This window comes from Coregonus lavaretus, assembly GCF_964263955.1.
Source record: "Coregonus lavaretus genome assembly, chromosome: 29".
Taxonomy (NCBI): domain Eukaryota; kingdom Metazoa; phylum Chordata; class Actinopteri; order Salmoniformes; family Salmonidae; genus Coregonus; species Coregonus lavaretus.
The window spans coordinates 360,260-384,252 of record NC_140016.1 but is presented as its reverse complement, the minus strand read 5'-3'; the positions used below and the strand labels follow the sequence as shown (position 1 = coordinate 384,252).

Here is a 23,993-nt window from a genome sequence, read left to right as displayed (position 1 = left end):
ATACTGTGTTGTGCTTGTTCTCGTAGCACTCCTCACAGGCCGTTTGGTGTACGTTTTTTTTTTTGATGGTGAGATGAAACTGCCAAAACTCTGAAAGGTATTATTGTAAGTCAGAATCAGTGGCGACCTGTCATTCAGGCTAAACACCGGTAACTTAGTGTGGTGAAGTTTTCTTTAGTTTAGGTATCATTCTGTTATCTGAAAAATGGCCAAGGGAGGCCTTGTCATAACTTATGATTAATAAGATCATGTTTTATTTTTATTTTACTACGCTTTTCAAGTTTCAAACACGTTTCAATCAAGTTTCAAACACCTTTCTTTGCATTGATAATTGTGGTCAAAGGTGGCCCAACGGAATCCTTTGCGTTATAGCATGTGATATTTACGGAAGCCCTCTAATTAGGTCATCTCTCATATTTTCAACATCTTTGTTCCAAACCATTCACCCTTCCTCTGTAGCTAGCAACCATAGCTTTGGGAACAGACCGTCTGCAAGCATGGCTGCTGCCGCTACCCCGGTTGTCCCTGAACAGTCGGCGACAACAACGACCCATTTACCAATGTTCGACATATCCAAACCCCCCGTTATAGAAGGATTTACACCGCTGTCGCGACCCAGAGAAGAGACGTTCCAGGAGAAGTTTATGAGGAAGTCGAAGGAGAACCCCTTCGTCCCTATAGGTGAGTTGCGTAATGAGTAACTCAAGTTAAAATTGTCCACAGCTGTACCTAGTCGGCTTCAATGTATACTATTAATACGTTAGATGATTCATTCGTTGAATAGACTGTCATTTGGTCATTCATGTGGCGGCTTACGACCAAGAGACAACCGTGTTGTAGCTAGTTAGCTAACTATGTTTAACTCGTTTGCTAGCTACAGCAGGGAACAGCATACCATCAACTTTAATTTGGTACAGCCAGCTACAGTTTTTAATAAGATGTGTCATGCGCAGTGACCTTGTGGACCTAATAAGGTACACTAAAAGGCCTCAGCATTGATTATTTTTATTGGAACATAGACTAGTGTTCCAAGTCCCATTATGAAACATTACAGGGGGCATAATGCCCTTGTCAAGGAGTTTCATAATAAACATGTATTATAATGGTAAACTAGTGCAATCAATGGGTCATACCCTGGGTGCTAGGCTACACTGGTAGACCAGCGGACAAACTGTCTGTATAACATAGTTAGGTATTGAACATTTATGTGAATATAACATCGGGAACTGCTCCACATTGGGCATGCTCTCTCTGTAGCTGTAATTTCCCCTGTGGTTACAGGATGAATTGCATACACAATCAGGCCTAAAATATCTTAAGATTTACAGTGGTCAGGGTGCTTGACCTTTTACAGTACTTTGATTGTACACCTTCATAGACCCTCCGTCCTCCAAAACAGAACAGAGAAGCATTGGGACCACTGTGAAACCAAATGGAAGCTACTGAATGCACCTCTTTTCACACCCGCTGTTTTCAGACTGGTTATGGAAAACCTAATTGTTTTGGTTTAAATAAAATCGATATTCTGCGTCTCTCCCCAGGTTGTCTCGGTACAGCTGGAGCGTTGATGTACGGTCTCCGAGCCTTCAAACAAGGCAAGACCCGTCAGTCCCAGCTCCTGATGAGAGGGCGTATCTTCGCACAAGGCTTCACCGTCGTCGCTATCATCTTCGGCGTGTTCGCCACGGCTCTGAAGAAAGACTGAGCAGCGTCAGGGTTGTATTCATTACTGCAAAACCGTAGCAAAACGTTTTGCAACGGAAAAAGAAAACAAGGTTTCTTATTAGACAAATTCTGCCAGTTTATCCATTCATTTGGAGAGAACTGTGGTGGTGAATGAAATGTTGTTTGAATGTGTATAAAGACTAACGGAACAGATATTTAAAACTTACTGCTTTTCTCTCTCCTGTTTCTGGCCTCCCTTAACTGTGCTTTGGGCTGGTCCAGTCAAATGAAATGTACACCCTGTCCTGCAGATGGCAAAGCAAGCAGGGCATTGACTGCCTTGAGTTTAAAACATAATTGTGTAACTGTATAATTGAAGTGCAATGCAGCCATCCACATAGGTTGAAAAACATCTCTGGGTTGGAGAAAATGGGCCAGCTGACCCACTACCGCTTGCCTCTCTGTTAGTGAGATCCACCTCTGTATAATACAGATCATTATTCCAAGACTCGGAACCACCTTTTTAGCACCGTGTATTGTCAGTTCCACAAACCATGTATTGGCCATGTGAAGTGAAACACAGAGCATTGTATCCTCACACACGCAGGGTACATGCCTGCCCCTTTATAAACATGTAAAAGTGAATTGTTTGTGTGTTGTAATACTTGAGAGAAAGATGGCGCATCGGTGGAGCATCTGGCTCTTAGGACCAATAAAGCGGTTAAGGGGTGTTAAAGGGACTGGGGAAAGATGACCTGCCACTGTGGGGCGCTGGTAAGAGAGGCAGAGGTTACAACTCAGGGATTGTCTAGTGCATTCTCCAGGAAGTCTATGGTCTCGAGTCTTCCCAAGTACCCCCTGTGTATCGTACACAGTCTTATTTAATCCTCACACAAACCCTTTGCTTGATAAAGACATTACCAAAAACAGGCAGATTTTAGAGATCGTTTTTATTGACGGACAAAGAGTTTCAGTTCCCATGTAACATTCTCTCACCTGTGTGAGGATGAATGATGACAAGGCCTAATTGGCTGATCACAGATTCAGAGGCAACGCAGTTGAAAATGAAGGGGGAAGTGTTTGAAAATATGACTCAACATCAGACTAGTGTTCATTCGACTGTGTACAACATGTTAATGCCATTCAAGATGTATATTATTGGCCATTATTATTATTCTTAAAAAACAACAGTGGCTGCGGATCCGACTTTCACTGGACCTTTCTTCCCCGGGTGCTGAAGGGGTTCCGGAAGATTCTGCACGCGTGGGTGTTCTCTACGTCCACAGTCTCAGCAGGCTACTCTGATGAATGGTTTATAAATCGTTTAATAACGTTAGATCAAAGCTGAATCAATGTCCGCAAGATCATAATGATAGTATTCTACAGAACCCAATAGCACAGTAAAACGTTACTGGAAGACAAACGCCCTAACTTCTTATGAGATTTTAGGACGATTGTGTGAAATGGTTGCATTTCTCTCACGCAGCCATAACTCAACAGACTGCCTTGTCTAGCCTGGTCACACATCGGTTTGCGCTGTCCTGCCAGCTCCTATGGTCATTGCGTAGACCGTATGTATAAAAAAAAGGGTCATTGTCACGTTTGGCAAGACCGCACAAAACAGATCAGAATGCCTGGCTATAAAAAAAATAGTTGAGCGTGGGAAGGAAATTAATCTTGCTAAAAGTATAAACAGTGACAGGAGTTCAGGAAGGCCACAAGCTCGTAGCGTCTCACATTTCAGGACAAATTACTAGCCAATGAATAGGTGAATCAATTCTTAATTAAAAACAAACAGGCATCGGTGGTTTCCAATCTCCTAATGTGGTGCCCGAACAGGACTGGCTAGGTTGGACCTCACACATTACATCAAAATTAAAATTACAGTCGAGATTAACGATGAAACCTAATCCGTTATTTTATCAAATACAAAACACTTCATCCAAAATATTGGGAGAGATGCATCATGCTTAAGAGATAGGGGGCATTGGGTCAAACCCCTAAGTTTGAGAGGGAAGGAGTTGAATAAAATATTTTCTTAACGTCAGTAATGTAGTGGTGAAACAGAAGCATTGCTGAGGGAAGGTAAAAGGACAGAGAGCGGTCAGTCAGTCCTTCATCTTAATAAGGTTAGTGAGGTATATTATATAAACTGGATACATTCAAATCAGAATAAGGAAATATGGCAGGAGAGTGTAAATACCTTTCCTCCAAAAGTTGGAGACATAGCAGAAAACAGGAGGGTCTGAACATAAAAGAAACCCTACACCAAGAGTAGATCTACAATATATGAGAAGAGCCTAGTACACATTCTGCCTTAATGCAAACAGGGTTCATAACTCATGAGCAGGCGTTTTAAAAGGAAGGGAAACAGGAACCATCATCACCACCCCTCCGTTCCATTGGCCCGACTAGCGGACCAGAGGTGTCTGTTTGAGGGCTATGAGGACAGAGCGCATCCGGGACACGTCCTTGGCTGTCTTGTTGGTCTTGGGGTTGAAGTCACAGAGATGGGCCACTCTCTCCCACTCCGTCCCTGGGCTGTCACCGTCAGCCTCAGACAGGAAGGCCTCTTCAGATGCCCTGGAGGAGGGGAAGGAAAATATGGATGAGGTGTTGGACAAGGTGTTTAAGGGCTGGTTTCCCGGACACAGATTAAGCCTGGTCCTGGACTAATAGACATTCAGTGGAGAATCTCCTTTGAGATAATTTTATTCCAGGACTTAATCTGTGTCAGGAAAATCTTCCCATAGAGTTTAGCACCACTGACATGACATTCTTTTGCAAACAGTACCTACTGCCTAAACACACTAACTTTTCAAAACACAGACTCACAGTGAGAGTACATTTGACTAAAACCTACACACAGTATTGGAAATAGGCTACATGCATTTATGGCAAATGATCACAACTGAAATGATAAGATGAAATACAATGAACACTGTTGTTGTGATTTACGGACCTAGTCAAATACACAAATACAGTCCCTCCAAGACCCAAAATGGAGCCTAACTTATGCGTTATTCACTGGTTTATTTCACAGTTGGGACATGCAGACAAAGTAACTACAGGTAAACAAACAGAGGTAGAATGCCAAGACAATACTACACCAAAAGCAGAAGAGTTCTAAAAACCTACAAAAAGTTTATCACTTCAGAGTTGGGCTGTTTGTAGAAAGTCTTATCAGCAATCCTAGTGTGCAGAGGAAAAGACAGCAGAAGAAGAAGAGAGATGAGTCAGCGTCACACAACAGGTAGAGTTATGAGTTGTTAGGACAGGAAGCCATAGTGACAGAAGAGAGGAAGTTCCATCAGACTGAGTACAAAACATTGTCGACTGACCAGGTGAATCCAGGTGAAAGCTATGGTCCCTTATTGGATGTCACTTGTTAAATCCACTTCAAATCAGTGTAGATGAAGGGGAGGAGACAGGTTAAAGAAGGATTTTTAAGCCTTGAGACATGGATTGTGTGAGTGTGTGTGTCATTCAGAGGGTGAACGGGCAAGACAAAAGATTTAAGTGTCTTTGAACGGGGTATGGTAGTAGGCGCCAGGCGCACCGGTTTGAGTCAGCTGGGTTTTTCACGCTCAACGGTTACCCGTGTGTATCAAGAATGGTCCACCACCCAAAGGACATCCAGCCAACGGCAGCCCAGTGGTTGAAAATGGGTCATTGATAAAAGAGGACAAAAGGAAGCTGACACGAGTTGCGCAGAGCAACAGACGGGCTACAGTTAGTTAACTGACAGACCCATAAAACTAATGCACAACTCGTTGTACCTTGAAAACGAATGGGGTATGGCAGCCGACCACCTTACAGAGTTCAATTTCTTTCAGCAAAAAACAAGAAACTGCTGTTACAGTGGGCTAAGGAACTAAAACACTGGAGAATTGGAAAAACATTGCCCCGTCTGATGAATCCTGGTTGCTGCTGTTTCACGCTGATGGGAGGACTAGGGTACGGAGAAAACCTCATGAGTGCATGCACCCATCATGCCGCGTGTCAACATTGCAGGCTGGTGGTGGTGTGGGGTGTGTTTTCATGGCACACATTGGGCCACTTGATAAAAGTGGAGCAACGTTTGAATGCCACAGGATATCTGAACATCATTGCCAATCAGGTGCTTCCCTTCATGGCAGCAGTGTATCCATCTGCAAATTGATTTTTTTCAGCAGGATAATGCCCCATGCCACAAGGCTAGGATTGTCCAGGAATGGTTCCACGGACACGACAGTGAATTCAGCTTACTGCAGTGGCCTGCCCAGTCACCAGATCCCAATCCAACTGAGCCTCTGTGGGATGAGATGGAACGAGCTATTCGGAGTAGAGATCCACTACCAGCCAACTTGACACAACCGTAGGAAGCATTGGAGTCAACATGGACCAGCATCCCTGTGGAACACTTTCGACACCTCGACGGGTCCGCGCCCCGACGAATTGAGGCTGTGCAACTCGACGTCAGGACGGTGTTCCTAATGTTTTGTACAGTCAGTGTATCGGACAATACTATTCCATTGTGTTACGAATAAAAACACAAAATAGTCTCAGTCATCGTAGTGCATTCAGCAGTCAGCAGTTTAGACTGGAGAATGGCCAGATACACTGCAATGTGTCAGCAGTTTAGACTGGAGAATGGCCAGATACACTGCAATGTGACAGCAGTTTAGACTGGAGAATGGCCAGATACACTGCAATGTGTCAGCAGTTTAGACTGGAGAATGGCCAGATACACTGCAATGTGTCAGCAGTTTAGACTGGAGAATGGCCAGATACACTGCAATGTGTCAGCAGTTTAGACTGGAGAATGGCCAGATACACTGCAATGTGTCAGCAGTTTAGACTGGAGAATGGCCAGATACACTGCAATGTGTCAGCAGTTTAGACTGGAGAATGGCCAGATACACTGCAATGTGTCAGCAGTTTAGACTGGAGAATGGCCAGATACACTGCAATGTGACAGCAGTTTAGACTGGAGAATGGCCAGATACACTGCAATGTGACAGCAGTTTAGACTGGAGAATGGCCAGATACACTGCAATGTGTCAGCAGTTTAGACTGGAGAATGGCCAGATACACTGCAATGTGTCAGCAGTTTAGACTGGAGAATGGCCAGATACACTGCAATGTGTCAGCAGTTTAGACTGGAGAATGGCCAGATACACTGCAATGTGTCAGCAGTTTAGACTGGAGAATGGCCAGATGCACTGCAATGTGTCAGCAGTTTAGACTGGAGAATGGCCAGATACACTGCAATGTGACAGCAGTTTAGACTGGAGAATGGCCAGATACACTGCAATGTGTCAGCAGTTTAGACTGGAGAATGGCCAGATACACTGCAATGTGTCAGCAGTTTAGACTGGAGAATGGCCAGATACACTGCAATGTGTCAGCAGTTTAGACTGGAGAATGGCCAGATACACTGCAATGTGACAGCAGTTTAGACTGGAGAATGGCCAGATACACTGCAATGTGTCAGCAGTTTAGACTGGAGAATGGCCAGATACACTGCAATGTGTCAGCAGTTTAGACTGGAGAATGGCCAGATACACTGCAATGTGACAGCAGTTTAGACTGGAGAATGGCCAGATACACTGCAATGTGTCAGCAGTTTAGACTGGAGAATGGCCAGATACACTGCAATGTGATAGCAGTTTAGACTGGAGAATGGCCAGATACACTGCAATGTGTCAGCAGTTTAGACTGGAGAATGGCCAGATACACTGCAATGTGTCAGCAGTTTAGACTGGAGAATGGCCAGATACACTGCAATGTTTTAGCAGTTTAGACTGGAGAATGGCCAGATACACTGCAATGTGACAGCAGTTTAGACTGGAGAATGGCCAGATACACTGCAATGTGACAGCAGTTTAGACTGGAGAATGGCCAGATACACTGCAATGTGTCAGCAGTTTAGACTGGAGAATGGCCAGATACACTGCAATGTGACACTTCTAAGTCAATGTAAGTTCTCTTTACTTGACATATGGGTACATCCCAAATGGCACCCTAATCCCTATATAGTGCACTACTTTTGACCAGAGCCCTATGGGACCTTGGAGTAGTACACTATATAGGGAACAAGGTGCAATTTGGGATGCAGCCTGTTTTGGTTTTCTATATCCCGGCTGCGTTGGCCCGGATGCAGTCCAGCGCTAGCCTCTCTCCAGGGGGTCATCGTTAGTGCTCACAGTCACAGGGGCATTACGGCAGGAAAGAGAGTTGTAGTTGCAAAACGTTACCTTGCCAGACTTAGACAAAGTCTGTTGGGAAGCATGAGAGAAGGTTGGTTTCAGTACAGGAAAGCAAAGGACCCCAGGGAATAAAATATGTTTACGACAGAGAAAGAAAAGCAAACTGGGAGAGAAATACTTTTGATAGTAATTGAAGTGTAGGATTACAGAGGGCATTCAAATAGTTAATTAATAGTTAGTTGAACATCAGTTAATAGTTAAATAAATTATGAAAATCAATACAAACGCAATGAGAAGTTACGTGTCATTTAGTTAGCTCAAAGAAATAAGGTTGAGATCCATCCACCTTCCTTAGTTTATATGACAGTTCAGATTTATTACATTTCAGCGTGGTGACATAGAAATAGGACACAAACTGATCTCTGCATTTCTTACCAATCCTAAATAAATGAGCAACATCTTTCTGTTACAAAAAGCCGGCCAACAAAACATTGGAGCCCTGGAGGGCAGCTCAGCTATCACAGTTCCACGTTTCCACTCAGTTTAGGCCATTTACCAAGAAATCCTGTTCACAGTATTATTATTATTATTATTATTATTATTATTATTATATATTAGGTACATGAATAAAGTCAACTTTCTGTGACAGTCTATAGAAAGTATTTAAGCCTAAGCTTAAATATCCTATTTCCTGATCTGATCTCACGGAATAACAAGGAAATAACCACAGAAACACACATTCTGATCACACCGTTGCTCTTAATTCTCATAGTGAACTATCACAGATACATTCAGATTCATTAGATGCATATTTTGTCTTATTTATTTTGTATATTGTTACACACGTCTGAACTTGCATTTCCTGTTATGTTAGTTTTGAGGGAACCATGTAGGAACTAAAAACAGAGCTATGTAGGAACTAACCTGTTGTTGGCCTTGTTCTTCTCCATCTGTTCAATCTGGTGCACATGCCAGTCCTCCAGCTCTAGCTTGGCCCTCTCTTTCCACTCAGCCTCCGCAGCCTTGGACGCAGAGTCTTCAGGGTTCACATGCACACAGGGAGATGGGTGATGGTATGATCAATACAGAATCAACAGAATGGGCACAATACCAGGGTTATATTCAGTAGGAACGAAGCGGAACGGAAACGGGCAGGACTACCTGAATTTGTCCAATAAGAATAGCTTGTTTTCGTTTTTTTGCTACGGGGTGTGCACTAATGAACACTACCCAGGATGAAAGGTTTCAGTCCGCAATGCATTGTATGATCTACAGAAGGCGGTGCTCTTTTCTCAAGAGATCAACTATAGAGTCAATACAGCGAGAACAAGACCAACTCATCCATACAGGCCATGCCAATACACTGAGTGGAACCCAAACGAAGGGTGGCAGACTAATCAACTAGATTTTTTTATATATTTTTTTGCAGGTCTTTTATTTTGCTTTTTTTTAGCAGGCAGGGGGAAATGTGACATTTAGGTGTCAACCTTCGTCAATGTGGACAAAATACTGACTGAAGTCAGTAGTAGATACTGTATGCATCGTAGTAGTAGTAGGTATAGTTGAAGTCGGAAGTTGACATGCACTTAGGTTGGAGTCATTAAAACTCGTTTTTCAACCACTCCACACATTTCTTGTTAACAAACTATAGTTTTGGCAAGTCGGTTAGGACATCTACTTTGTGCATGACACAAGTAATTTTTCCAACAATTGTTTACAGACAGATTATTTAACTTATAATTCACTGTATCACAATTCCAGTGAGTCAGAAGTTTACATACACTAAGTTGACTGTGCCTTTAAACAGCTTGGAAAATTACAGAAAATTATGTCATGGCTTTAGAAGCTTCTGATAGGCTAATTGACATCATTTGAGTCAATTGGAGGTGTACCTGTGGATGTATTTCAAGGCCTACCTTCAAACTCAGTGCCTCTTTGCTTGACATCATGGGAAAGTCAAAAGAAATCAGCCAAGACCTCAGAAAAATAATTGTAGACCTCCACAAGTCTGGTTCATCCCTGGGAGCAATTTCCAAATGCATGAAGGTACCACGTTCATCTGTACAAACAATAGTACGCAAGTATAAACACCATGGGACCACGCAGCCATCATACCGCTCAGGAAGGAGACTTGTTCTGTCTCCTAGAGATAAACGTACTTTGGTGCGAAAAGTGCAAATCGATCCCAGAACAACAGCAAAGGACCTTGTGAAGATGCTGGAGGAAACAGGTACAAAAGTATCTATATCCACAGTAAAACGAGTCCTATATCGACATAACCTGAAAGGCCGCTCAGCAAGGAAGAAGCCACTGCTCCAAAACCGCCATAAAAAAGCCAGACTACGGTTTGCAACTGCACATGGGGACAAAGATCGTACTTTTTTGAGAAATGTCCTCTGGTCTGATGAAACAAAAATAGAACTGTTTGGCCATAATGACCATCGTAATGTTTGGAAGAAAAAGGGGTAGGCTTGCAAGCCGAAGAACACTATCCCAACCGTGAAGCACGGGGGTGGCAGCACCATGCTGTGTGGGTGCTTTGCTGCAGGAGGGACTGGTGCACTTCACAAAATAGATGGCATCATGAGGAAGGAAAATTATGTGGATATATTGAAGCAACATCTCAAGACATCAGTCAGGAAGTTAAAGCTTGTTCGCAAATGGGTCTTCCAAATGGACAATGACCCCAAGCATACTTCCAAAGTTGTGGCAAAATGGCTTAAGGACAACAAAGTCAAGGTATTGGAGTGGCCATCACAAAGCCCTGACCTCAATCCTATAGAAAATGTGTGGGCAGAACTGAAAAAGCGTGTGCGAGCAAGGAGGCCTACAAACCTTACTCAGTTACACCAGCTCTGTCAGGAGGAATGGGCCAAAATTCACCCAACTTATTGTGGGAAGCTTGTGGAAGGCTACCCGAAACGTTTGACCCAAGTTAAACAATTTAAAGGCAATGCTACCAAATACTAATTGAGTGTATGTAAACTTCTGACCCACTGGGAATGTGATGAAAGAAATAAAAGCTGAAATAAATAATTCTCTCTACTATTATTCTGACATTTCACATTCTTAAAATAAAGTGGTGATCCTAACTGACCTAAAATAGGGAATTTTTACTAGGATTAAATGTCAGGAATTGTGAGAAACTGAGTTTAAATGTATTTGGCTAAGGTGTATGTAAACTTCCGACTTCAACTGTAAGTCTGAAGTAGCTGTGTGTCCAAAATGGCACCCTATTCTCTTTATAGTGCACTACTTTTGACCAGAGCCCTATGGACTCTAGCCAAAAGTAGTGCACTATATAGGGAACAGGGTGCCATTTGGGCTACACATCAGTCTCTGTTGTTTACTTACCTAGTTGCTCCAGCCGTGCCTTCTGCTCCTCCCTCCACTTACGCAGGCTCTCAGGCTCTGCTCTCAGAGAGTCCACCTGGGCGATGGCCGCATAGCTGTCCGATGGACCGTTGGACTCCTGGGGGGGGGGGAGAAGAACCAGGACCAGGCATGAGACATAAGGACCACCAGTCATAGACTGCGTTTACACAAGCAGCCCAATTCTTATCTGTTTAGCGCAGAAAACATGGTCATTAACTACATTAATCCATTGTGCGCCCGCTTAAACTAGTCCGGTCTGTGCGGAGCAGACACGGAAACAAAAAGAGAACGCGCGATCGAGAGGGTTAAAAAGCATTTGCTTCGTGAGCCTGAAAAAATACATGATCTAAGTGATTCGATAGCTGGTATTCAGCAGTCATAAAAGTATGCCTTATTTACTTTGAAGAACTACTAAGCAGCAGAGAGATAGAGATGAGAGATGATGACTTGGAATGAAATAAAGCCATCAAATAAAAACAACTGTAAATTAAATTATTAAAGTAAATTAATGTGAATAAATGATGGTTAATAAAAGTGATCAGCAGTAATGGACAGTCACTACCATCATGGGACTTGTATTAATTGTTGTATTCTGTGTTGTTACAACATTCAACCCACATAATGCATTTAATGTCAAATAAATAAATACAACGAAATCCGTGATAATTTTAAAAAATAATCTAACCGAAACAACCTCAAAAAGCACTAATCGCTCAGCACTAATAAGGCATGAGGACCACCAGTCCATGGGTCATTCAATAGTAGCAGCTGAACACTGAGGAGCAAATGCAGAAATCCTTAAAGGGCGGCTGAACTTCCTGATTTGGCTCATTAAGAAATACCAGTGGCCATGACAATTCAAAAGTGAGTTGGTTTTGGGTGTCTCTTGTGTGTGTGTGTGTGTGTGTGTGTGTTCGCAGGTGGGAAGAGTTAGCCAAATTCTTTCGCCAATTACAGTGGGGGAAATAAGTATTTAGTCAGCCACCAATTGTGCAAGTTCTCCCACTTAAAAAGATGAGAGAGGCCTGTAATTTTCATCATATGTACATGTCAACTATGACAGACAAATTTAGATTTTTTTTCTCCAGAAAATCACATTGTAGGATTTTTAATGAATTTCTTTGCAAATTATGGTGGAAAATAAGTATTTGGTCACCTACAAACAAGCAAGATTTCTGGCTCTCACAGACCTGTAACTTCTTCTTTAAGAGGCTCCTCTGTCCTCCACTCGTTACCTGTATTAATGGCACCTGTTTGAACTTGTTATTAGTATAAAAGACACCTGTCCACAACCTCAAACAGTCACACTCCAAACTCCACTATGGCCTAGACCAAAGAGCTGTCAAAGGACACCAGAAACAAAATTGTAGACCTGCACCAGGCTGGGAAGACTGAATCTGCAATAGGTAAGCAGCTTGGTTTGAAGAAATCAACTGTGGGAGCAATTATTAGGAAATGGAAGACATACAAGACCACTGATAATCTCCCTCGATCTGGGGCTCCACGCAAGATCTCACCCCGTGGGGTCAAAATGATCACAAGAACGGTGAGCAAAAATCCCAGAACCACACGGGGGGACCTAGTGAATGACCTGCAGAGAGCTGGGACCAAAGTAACAAAGCCTACCTTCAGTAACACACTACGCCGCCAGGGACTCAAATTCTGCAGTGCCAGACGTGTCCCCCTGCTTAAGCCAGTACATGTTCAGGCCCGTCTGAAGTTTGCTAGAGTGCATTTGGATGATCCAGAAGAGGATTGGGAGAATGTCATATGGTCAGATGAAACCAAAATATAACTTTTTGGTAAAAACTCAACTCGTCGTGTTTGGAGGACAAAGAATGCTGAGTTGCATCCAAAGAACACCATACCTACTGTGAAGCATGGGGGTGGAAACATCATGCTTTGGGGCTGTTTTTCTGCAAAGGGACCAGGACGACTGATCCGTGTAAAGGAAAGAATGAATGGGGCCATGTATCGTGAGATTTTGAGTGAAAACCTCCTTCCATCAGCAAAGGCATTGAAGATGAAACGTGGCTGGGTCTTTCAGCATGACAATGATCCCAAACACACCGCCCGGGCAACGAAGAAGTGGCTTCGTAAGAAGCATTTCAAGGTCCTGGAGTGGCCTAGCCAGTCTCCAGATCTCAACCCCATAGAAAGTCTGTGTTGCCCAGCGACAGCCCCAAAACATCACTGCCCTAGAGGAGATCTGCATGGAGGAATGGGCCAAAATACCAGCAACAGTGTGTGAAAACCTTGTGAAGACTTACAGAAAACGTTTGACCTGTGTCATTGCCAACAAAGGGTATATAACAAAGTATTGAGAAACTTTTGTTATTGACCAAATACTTATTTTCCACCATAATTTGCAAATAAATTCATTAAAAACCCTACAATGTGATTTTCTGGATTTTATTTTCTCATTTTGTCTGTCATAGTTGACGTGTACCTATGATGAAAATTACAGGCCTCTTTTTAAGTGGGAGAACTTGCACAATTGGTGGCTGACTAAATAATTTTTTCCCCCACTGTAGCTTCAGCCAGCTGGTTTGCAACTGTAGCAAAGTTGGTTTGACTTTGAATAGCCCATCTCTGGGGCTAGGTTAGGGACCGTCAATAAATTACACAGTGTAAATGAGACAATATTTTCATGTTACACACCTTTCATTTCTCATTAAATGCTTTCAACATCTGTATATTAATTTATACAATGTATAGTTGGTTTGAGGTTATTAAGTCATTGAAATTTGGAGGTATTGGAATTTAATATATTGTCCCATGTAGGCTTGTGTAATTTACTGATGGTCCCTAACTAGCCCCATTGGGATATTCAAAGTCAATGGGCATTATGATGGGGAAGCCTTGCAGCTGCACTCCGAAAAGATGATTACTTGTGGGCTGCCAGCTATGGGCTGGAATTAAACAAACCCAACCTTCATTTACGTTGTGACATACTCTGGTACAAAACTCTGTTTTGGAAGAGACTAACTTTATGACCAGAATTATCCTATTTACACTTTGTATTCAATATTGACATTATAATACATTTTTCAAACTAATATCGCTGCCACATAGGCTGTTCTCTAAAATATCAATTGTTTTTAGGGGCAGTAGCTAACATTATCCAAGCAAGTTGTGGTCCTCTGTAGCTCAGCTGGTAGAGCACGGCGCTTGTAACGCCAAGGTAGTGGGTTCGATCCCCGGGACCACCCATACACAAAAATGTATGCACGCATAACTGTAAGTCGCTTTGGATAAAAGCGTCTGCTAAATGGCATATTATTATTATTAAGTTTCTCTTGTCATGCTTCCTTTAACAACAATTTACTTGTTAACAATTCACTTACCATTGAGAAAGAGGTACCTATTTCAGGTGTGTCCTCATCTGCTACAGGTACATTCTCACTTAGTTAGCTGCCGCCTCACTTACAAAACTAACCTGCAATAAAACATGTCCAAGAACATTTGTATATAAATGTGTTCTTCTCTTACCAGCTCAAACATGTCTCCGTTTACAGTGGCTGCTGATGCTTCTGCAAACCCGGCATCTGGCAGATGAAACAACACAGAAACGGCTTTAAATAAACCTCATCTGACATGCTTTGCATTATGTGAACCTAGTGTCATCATTTGCTTTCGAGGGGTGGATAGATGGTGACAAGAATGCAGGAACACCTGTTTGGGCAGTAAGGTAAACTAGTTTCTCACCACCACCATATTGGCTAACCTTATTTGGCCTGAGGATAGTTTCAACACGTTTCACAATCACATTCAAACAAGTATATCATCATCGTTCAACTCAGGCTGCGTTGTGCTGCTCCAACTAACGTTACTGTTTACATTGACAGCTGTCAATTAACTAACTAGTTAGCTAGCTAGCTAACTAAAAGCCAGGCTAACTTAGCTAGCTAACTAACTAGTTGTCTGGTAAGAATTAACTACCTAGCTATGGTACTAATACAAGTGACTTTTGTTGTCTTCATTTATGTACTTTAAGCTTGGGAGTTAGTTTAGCTAACATGCTAACTTAGCATAGCTAGCAACTTACCGTATTCTACAGCAGCAGGTGAATCGGTTACCGGCGGTTGCTGGAGAAGCTCAACGGATCCGTCCAAAGCACCGAATCCTTCGTCGTTATTCTCTATCACCGCTATTTCGCTTTCTTGCTGGGCTAAGAAAGCTGCTGCTGGGTCCACCTCGGCAGGCAGCACTCCGTTGTCAGACGCGAACCCGAAATCTGCATCAGCCATCTTTCACAAAAAGTGAAAAATGTAGCTTGACACCGCTAGCTAACGTTATATTATTGCTTGTTATCTTGCTGGCTATCAATTAATTCAGCTGAGAGAGAAGAGTTATGATGATGGATATATCTGAATCAGGCAGAACATGCAACTAACTGAACTTTTCATGAACGGATGTCAGCTAATAGAAGAATGAATAAGGACTAACGTTAGCAAGCTTTGTGGCTGTGATGATTCATGATTGCTCATGTTGAACTCGCCTGGCCTGCCACACGGACATCCAACTGTTGGTTTATTAGGATGTGTCTCCATCTGCTGGTGAAACCTAGAAATGCACTCTCCTATTTCCTAACTGGTATCTGAAGTTAAACGTTTTCTTCTTGCCGATTAGGCTATTATGTATAAACATTTTCTATTTGTTAGTATAGAAGAGAATAGTATTGGAATAAAATAGAATAGAATTAGAATGCAATACAATAAAATATTTTTATATTTCCAAAAGTGTCCGTGGAAAATAAAACCTTTCTGGATAATCAAAGTGATCATTTTTTGGTCATGTGGTGGCAATTGATTGATTATTTTTAGTCGCCTTTACATATTTCAGAATAGATGGGAAATAGAGTATATAGGGAAAAAGCGATAGCTAGAGTCGCCGGTGTGCCACCTCTCTCATAGGAGAGCACAGACATATGGCGGGGATAGCCTACCCCAATGTGTATGGGGAGTGATTCAGGCCAGAATTCAGCCTAGGCAACATTACCACCGTGTGGCTGTCGCCTACCATTGAACGTATGACTGACATGACGAGATACCAACGCCTTACTAACATCTGCGTGATGCCTACTTGTTAATTAAAGTAATAAGGTGCATAGTTTATATTTATGTGAATTAAATCTCAACCATAAATGTTAGAAACGTACCGTTTTCCCCGTGCTAGCCGACATTTTGTTGTAGCCACATTGAGCTATAGTTTAGCCTACGGCTTGTGTATTTCCTGTTATCACGGCCTAGAAAAGATGATGTCCAATCAATAGGTAATCAGGCTTTCCCTCAACACCACATGGGATGGTATGTTATCTTATCTCGCTGTATAATATCTTTTTTAATAATGCGTTCAAAACATCCTTTGTTCGTACCCCCCTGGGCAATTGAACTTATCCCAGAGGCTGCTCCAAGACGCCGCCGGCGGAGAAGAGGTATTCGGAGTGGACTTCCAGTCCGACTCAGGAGGCGCGCACACCATCCATCACTTCAGAGTATATTACTCGCTAATGTTCAGTCTCTGGACAATTAAGTAGACGAGCTCAGGGCGAGGATCTTCTTCCAGAGAGACATCAGGGACTGTAACATACTCTGTTTCATGGAATCATGGCTCTCTCCGGATATACTGTCCCTGTCCATACAGCCAGCTGGGTTCTCAGTACATTGCGCAGACAGGAATAAAGAACTCTCTGGGAAGAAGAAAGGCGATGGTGTATGTTTCATGATTAACTACTCATGGTGTGATTGTGAAAACGTACAGGAACTTAAGTCCTTTTGTTCACCAGACCTAGAATACCTCACAATCAAATGCAGACCTCCCAAGAGAATTCTCTTCGGTTATAATCACAGCCGTGTATATTCCCCCTCAAGCCGATACCACGACGGTCCTCAAGGAACTACACTGGACTTTGTGCAAACTGGAAACCACATATCCTGAGGCCGCATTTATTGTAGCCGGGGATTTTAACAAAGCAAATTTGAGGAAAACGCTACTGAAGTTCTATCAACACATTGACTGTAGTACTTGCGCATCAAAAACCCGCGTCCTCAGAGCATGCGCAGACCAGCTGGCTGGAGTGTTTACGGACATATTCAATCTCTCCCTATCCCAGTCTGCTGTCCCCACTTGCTTCAAGAGGGCCACCATTGTTCCTGTACCCAAGAATGCAAAGGTAACTGAACTAAATGACTATCGCCCCGTAGCACTCACTTCTGTCATCATGAAGTGCTTTGAGAGTCTAGGATTATATCACCTCCACCTTACTTGACACCCTAGACCCAATTCAATTTCCATACCGCCCCAATAGGCCCACAGACGATGCAATCGCCATCGCACTGCACACTGCCCTATCCCATCTGGGCAAGAGGAATACCTACGTCAGAATGCTGTTCATTGACTATAGCTCAGCATTCAACACCATAGTACCCTCCAAGCTCATCATTAAGCTCGGGGCCCTGGGTCTGAACCCCGCCCTTCGCAACTGGGTCCTGGACTTCCTGACGGGCCGCCCCCAGGTGGTGAAGGTAGGAAACAACACCTCCACTACGCTGATCCTCAACACTGGGGCTCCACAAGGGTGCGTGCTCAGCACCTCTCCTGTAACTCCCTGTTCACCCATGATTGCGTGGCCAAGCACGCCTCCAACTCAATCATCAAGTTTGCAGACGTCACAACAGTAGTAGGCCTGATTACCAACAATGACGAGACCACCTACAGGGAGGAGGTGAGGGCTCTGGGAGTGTGGTGCCAGGAAAATAACCTCTCACTCAACGTCAACAAAACGAGGGAACACGCCTCTATCCACAATAACGGAACAGTGGTGCGTGCATATGTATTCACCCCCTTTGCTATTTTTATTTATTTATTTAACCTTTATTTAACCAGGAAGCCAGTTGAGAACAAGTTCTCATTTACAACTGCGACCTGGCCAAGATAAAGAAAAGCAGTGCGATAAAAACAACAACACAGAGTTACATATGGAATAAACAAAATGTACAGTCAAAAACACAATAGAAAATCTATATACAGTGTGTGCAAATTTAGTAAGTTATGGAGGTAGGGCAATAAATAGGCCATAGTGCAAAATAATTACAATTTAGTACTAACACTGGAGTGATAGATGTGCAGAAGAAGATGTGAATAGTCTGATTCAATTAGATTCTCCTGATAAAAAAAAAAAGTTGATCTGTTAAGCTGTTTGGTCGATGAATAGACCCTACTGCCTCTACACCAATTCTATCTTTTGGTCTTTGCTATAGTCATAGCCTACCACTAATATTATAAATGGCAGAGCATTTAATAATACAACCATATTTTCCGTGTGATAATGACACTTGTTTTCATTTAAAAGTGAATGTTTTCATAAGCCTATAGGCCTACCAAGAACCCATGTTGAGGCTGAGCAAGACCTTCGATAGGCTAGTAGACTATGCAGAAATAAACGTGGAGTTAATCATTGTTATAACCTAGATCACTTGATATAATCTGGACCGTTGTTTTTTCTAAGGCTAAGCAAACAAGGGGTAGCATATGCTTTTTGCCAGTCTCAATAACAAGGGTTAGGCCTATATTCTCACATACCCCCTCAATTCAAGCCCTACTTTTAACCATAAAGACATCTCCACAGAAATTGATAGGCTAACGATTGTATGGTGACAGTGATTGTGTCTGTTAAACCGGTAAACTTGTTGCAAACTGGGAACTCTGGGGGAAAAACGAGGTCAAATCATGACATCAGTGATTTTCAGGTCAGAAAGTCAGAGAAAGATGCCCAAGTTTCTGAATTGGAATTTCCGAGTTGGATGACCGTTCAAAACTATTTTTCCCAGTCGGAGCTCGAGTTCCTAGTTTTTTTTGAACGCGCTGAAGTCAGAAGTCAGAGATTGGCGAGTTCCCAGGTGTTTTGAACTAGAGACCTAGGCTACCTCTTATTTCTGACTTCAACAAAGAAGCCCTTGTGTCCATATTGATTTGAGAAATAGGCATATCTACATGGTAATGGTGGCTGGCTGCAAATCAACTACCCTAATACAGGTCCCGTGTAGCTCAGTTGGTAGAGCATGGCGCTTGCAACGCCAGGGTTGTGGGTTTGTTTCCCACGAGGGGCCAGTATGAAAAAAATGTATGCACTCACTAACTGTAAGTCGCTCTGGATAAGAGCGTCTGCTAAATGACTTAAATGTAAATGTTTTTATTGAGGTGATATGCCTATTTTAGCTAAATCGACAAATGAAATTAGATTAGATTACTCTGGCAATGAAAAATATATTTTTCAAAATCATGTAGATGTCATGTAGACGTTTGTAAGGTGTTCATGGTGAGGTCTTTCATGATAAACGTACAGGCAAACTGACAGGTGATATGACGACATGAACACTGCCACCTACATGATGTGTAGGTGTCACGTGACATGAACGTGTCGCCAGTTTGATGGCTTGAAAAAAAAATACTTGTCTCCCTTGACAGTCCTTGTTAATTCATGGCGGGGTCTTATGGCGCTAGGAAGACATTAGGTGACTTGGTGAGAGGAATCAGTAGCTTCACTGGGCTGAATTTTGGCCTGAATCACTCCCCATACATGTGACTTGCTGACGTTCCAGTAGAACGCTAGCAAGGGGAATGCATTGAATGAATGCTGGTTCAGAAGGGATCGACAGTGCTCCTAACGTCCAGGTTGAGGAAGTTTAGTTTAGTTTTCGGCTGGTTTACTTGTTTGATTTACACATTTCTTTCAGATCTCGACTACAGTAGGCCGACACGATGTCCGGCGATCATCATAATGACAAGGAGGTAGGATGATGGGGAAAAACTGTATTCTAACTTATAAACGCAACTAGCGATTTCTACATGGGATCCATGGAAGTTTGTTGTAGCCAAGTCTGTGAAACATACCCTTGTCTGACGCTAGACTGTATAACGTTACAATGAAAAAAAAAAGTATGCTATTGAAGTTGCTGTTTTCCGTTTACTTGAAAGTAAGATATTTTGCTGTTTTTCTTGGTGGAATAAAACGTTCGCTGCGGCCACATAGCGGTGTAGACCTCGAAGTGGGTCTAGTCTTGATCCTGCAGCCCTTCCTCTTTCTTATCACATTCCACAATATTAACGGGGGGGGGAGGGGGGGGGGGTACACAACTCAATATTAGGAAGGTGTTCCTAATGTTTAGTATACTCCGTGTGTTTCCAAGTGAATGCTGGTCTTTTTTCATGTATCAAAATGAAGATACCCCGTTTGCGCTCAGAACAGCCTCATTTCATCGGTTCTCATCGGGGAATGGACTCTACAAGGTGTCGAAAGCGTTCCACAGGGATGCTGGCCCATGTTGACTCCTATGCTTCCCACAGTTGTGAAGTTGGCTGGATGTCCTTCGGGTGGAACATTCATTCTCAAAGGCACTTAAATTTGTTCCCTCTGAATGGCACACATACACAATCCATGCCTCAATTGTCCGGAGGCTTAAACCTGTCTCCTCCCCTTCATCTTCACTGATTTTAAGTGGATTTAACAAGTGACATCAATAAGAGATTTTTTATTTTATTTTTTTATTTCACCTTTATTTAACCAGGTAAACCAGTTGAGAACAGGTTCTCATTTACAACTGTGACCTGGCCAAGACAAAGCAAAGTAGTGCAACAAAAAAAACAACACAGAGTTACATATGGGGTAAAAAAAAAAAACATAAAGTCAGAGATACAACAGAAAATATATATACAGTGTGTGCAAATGTAGCAAGTTATGGAGGTAAGGCAATAAATAGGCTATAGTGCAGAATAATTACAATAGTATTAACACTGGAATGCTAGATGTGCAAGAGATTATGTGCAAATAGAGATAATGGGGTGCAAAAGAGCAAATTAAATAACAATATAGGGATGAGGTAGTTGGGTGGGCTAATTTCAGATGGGCTGTGTACAGGTGCAGTGATCGGTAAGGTGCTCTGACAACTGATGCTTAAAGTTATTGAGGGAGATAAGAGTCTCCAGCTTCAGAGATTTTTGCAATTCGTTCCAGTCATTGGCAGCAGAGAACTGGAAGGAATGGCGGCCAAAGGAGGTGTTGGCTTTGGGAATGACCAGTGAGATATACCTGCTGGAGCGCAGACTACGGGTGGGTGCTGCTATGGTGACCAATGAGCTAAGATAAGGCGGGGATTTGCCTAGCAGTGATTTATAGATGGCCTGGAGCCAGTGGGTTTGACGACGAACATGTAGTGAGGACCAGCCAACAAGAGCGTACAGGTCACAGTGGTGGGTAGTGTATGGGGCTTTGGAGACAAAACGGATGGCACTGTGATAGACTACATCCAATTTGCTGAGTAGAGTGTTGGAGGCTATTTTATAAATGACATCGCCGAAGTCAAGGATCGGTAGGATAGTCAGTTTTACGAGGGCATGTTTGGCAGCATGAGTGAAGGAGGCTTTGTTGCGAAATAGGAAGCCGATCCTAGATTTAACTTTGGATTGGAGATTCTTTATGTGAGTCTGGAAGTTGAGTTTACAGTCTAACCAGACACCTAGGTATTTGTAGTTGTCCACATACTCTAGGTCAGACCCGTCGAGAGTGGTGATTCTAGTCGGGTGGGCGGGTGCTAGCAGCGTTCGATTGAAAAGCATGCATTTAGTTTTACTAGTGTTTAAGAGCAGTTGAAGGCTACTGAAGGATTGTTGTATGGCATTGAAGCTCGTTTGGAGGTTTGTTAACACAGTGTCCAATGAAGGGCCAGATGTATACAAAATGGTGTCGTCTGCGTAGAGGTGGATCTGAGAGTCACCAGCAGCAAGAGCGACATCATTGATATACACGGAGAAAAGTGTCGGCCCAAGAATTGAACCCTGTGGCACCCCCATAGAGACTGCCATAGGTCCAGACAACAGGCCCTCCGATTTGACACACTGAACTCTATCTGAGAAGTAGTTGGTGAACCAGGCGAGGCAGTCATTTGAGAAACCAAGGCTATTTAGTCTGCCAATAAGAATGCGGTGGTTGACAGAGTCGAAAGCCTTGGCCAGGTCGATGAAGACGGCTGCACAGTACTGTCTATTATCAATCGCGGTTATAATATCGTTTAGGACCTTGAGCGTGGCTGAAGTGCACCCGTGACCAGCTCGGAAACCAGATTGCATAGCGGAGAAGGTACGGTGGTATTCGAAATGGTCGATGATCTGTTTATTAACTTGGCTTTCGAATACTTTCGAAAGGCAGGGCAGGATGGATATAGGTCTGTAGCAGTTTGGATCTAGAGTGTCACCCCCTTTGAAGAGGGGGATGACCGCGGCAGCTTTCCAATCTCTGGGGATCTCAGACGTTATGAAAGAGAGGTTGAACAGACTAGTAATAGCGGTTGCGACAATTTCGGCTTTCACCTGGTCAATCTATGGCAATGTTTTGTAATTTGCAATTGAAGCTTTGTTTTAATTCTGTTTTAACTCGAACTTTTCATTTTGATTCACGGGTGTAGGCTACATAAATATTATTTGGTGTATTGCATTATATGAACAATTCTTATTTAGCTAAAGATGGTATTGCAGTATTTATTGACAGGACCTCCTGAACCTGCTATTCTGGGCGTTGACGTCTGGCTTCTCTTCTAGACTTTCATTTAAGTGTGTCTATGGTCATGGAGGCAACTACTGGAGAGGCCTAGTGACAGGATTCTCTAATTGTTACCATCCCTTTTTAGTTTTTATTGTTTTGTTTGTGTGACTTTTCACACATTACCTCAGTCTAGATTGAACACCTATTTTAGATATGTAGGATACTAGGCTGCGGAGAGCCAAGCTTGCTGAGGTCTATATGAACACACTACCAGGAGATATTTCAGACAGGGTAGATAGCATTTTCTAATAGCAGCAGCTCATTGGGTTTGACTTGGTTTACGGTAGCGATAAGTACATCATTATTATTATTATTATTTTTTTGCCATTTAGCAGACGCTTTTATCCAAAGCGACTTACAGTCAGGTGTGCATAAATGTTGACGTATGGGTGGTCCCGGGGATCGAACCCACTACCCTGGCGTTACAAGCGCCATGCTCTACCAATTGAGCTACAGAGGACCACACTTAAGTACATGTAGCCTACACATTCTCAATTCTTTGGATTTACTTTGAAACATAAATCAAAGTAACTTTTTCACTGCATAAAGGAAAAGTCCAACCAGATCTGTCTTTGATGTCCTATATCCTAATTGCTGGTTTGGTTGAGGTTATAATGTACTGAGCCGTACTTCATGCCCTCTGGAAGGAATGTGGTCCTCAGTGGTTTTCACTTCACCTTCTTCTTCGTCACTTAGGTTCTTCTCTACTCTTCCTCTGTGATTCCTCCCGTTCGAAATATCTTTTTGGCTTTTATGTGCGAAGCGGGTTGCCAGATAAAGTGTAGTTGATGTTCCCTCTCTCTCCTGCTCCTTCTCTGTTGTTCCCTCCCCTCCCCTCCTCCCCTCCTCCCCTCCCCTCCCCTCCCCTCCCCTCCTCCCCTCCCCTCCCCTCCTCCCCTCCCCTCTCCCCTCCCCTCCCCTCTCCTCTCTGTGACTCATGTGGGTGTAGGGCTGAAATAGTTTGGTGTAGTTTTACATTCCTTATATAGGTCTCTGAGGAGAGGAGGGGGGGGGAGGAGTGTGGTGTGGTGGAGAGGGCTTGCCTAGCCGTGTCACCAGGAGGGAGGAGGGCCTTGCTCTGCCAACAGGGAGGGAGAAGAGTCAGCCCAGCCTGCGTCAGTACTGTAGCACCCAGCACTCCTGTAGTTTTCTGACAGCTTTGG

General features: G+C 43.1%; 2 protein-coding genes across 3 annotated transcripts; one reads left to right on the top strand and one right to left on the bottom strand.

Annotated features, from left to right (window-relative positions):
- LOC311105231 (HIG1 domain family member 2A-like) lies at positions 1–2,310 on the top strand. Of its 2 annotated transcripts, none has more exons than XM_084147307.1 (3): positions 1–97; positions 460–681; positions 1,542–2,310. In XM_084147307.1, exons 2-3 carry the CDS (start codon positions 498–500, stop codon positions 1,703–1,705), a joined length of 348 nt encoding a protein of 115 aa, XP_084003433.1. In that variant the 5' UTR covers positions 1–97; positions 460–497; the 3' UTR covers positions 1,706–2,310. The 2 variants fall into 2 exon arrangements, with proteins under 2 accessions (XP_084003433.1, XP_084003434.1); XM_084147308.1 differs by having other exon boundaries at positions 34–105.
- Positions 2,311–2,596: 286 nt separating this feature from the next.
- LOC311105230 (clathrin light chain B-like) lies at positions 2,597–15,739 on the bottom strand. Its single transcript, XM_084147306.1, has 5 exons — positions 15,280–15,739; positions 14,724–14,779; positions 11,211–11,328; positions 8,781–8,892; positions 2,597–4,248 (listed from the first exon to the last, which is right to left on the bottom strand). Exons 1-5 carry the CDS (start codon positions 15,479–15,481, stop codon positions 4,077–4,079), a joined length of 660 nt encoding a protein of 219 aa, XP_084003432.1. The 5' UTR covers positions 15,482–15,739; the 3' UTR covers positions 2,597–4,076.
- Between the last annotated feature and the right edge of the window lie 8,254 nt (positions 15,740–23,993).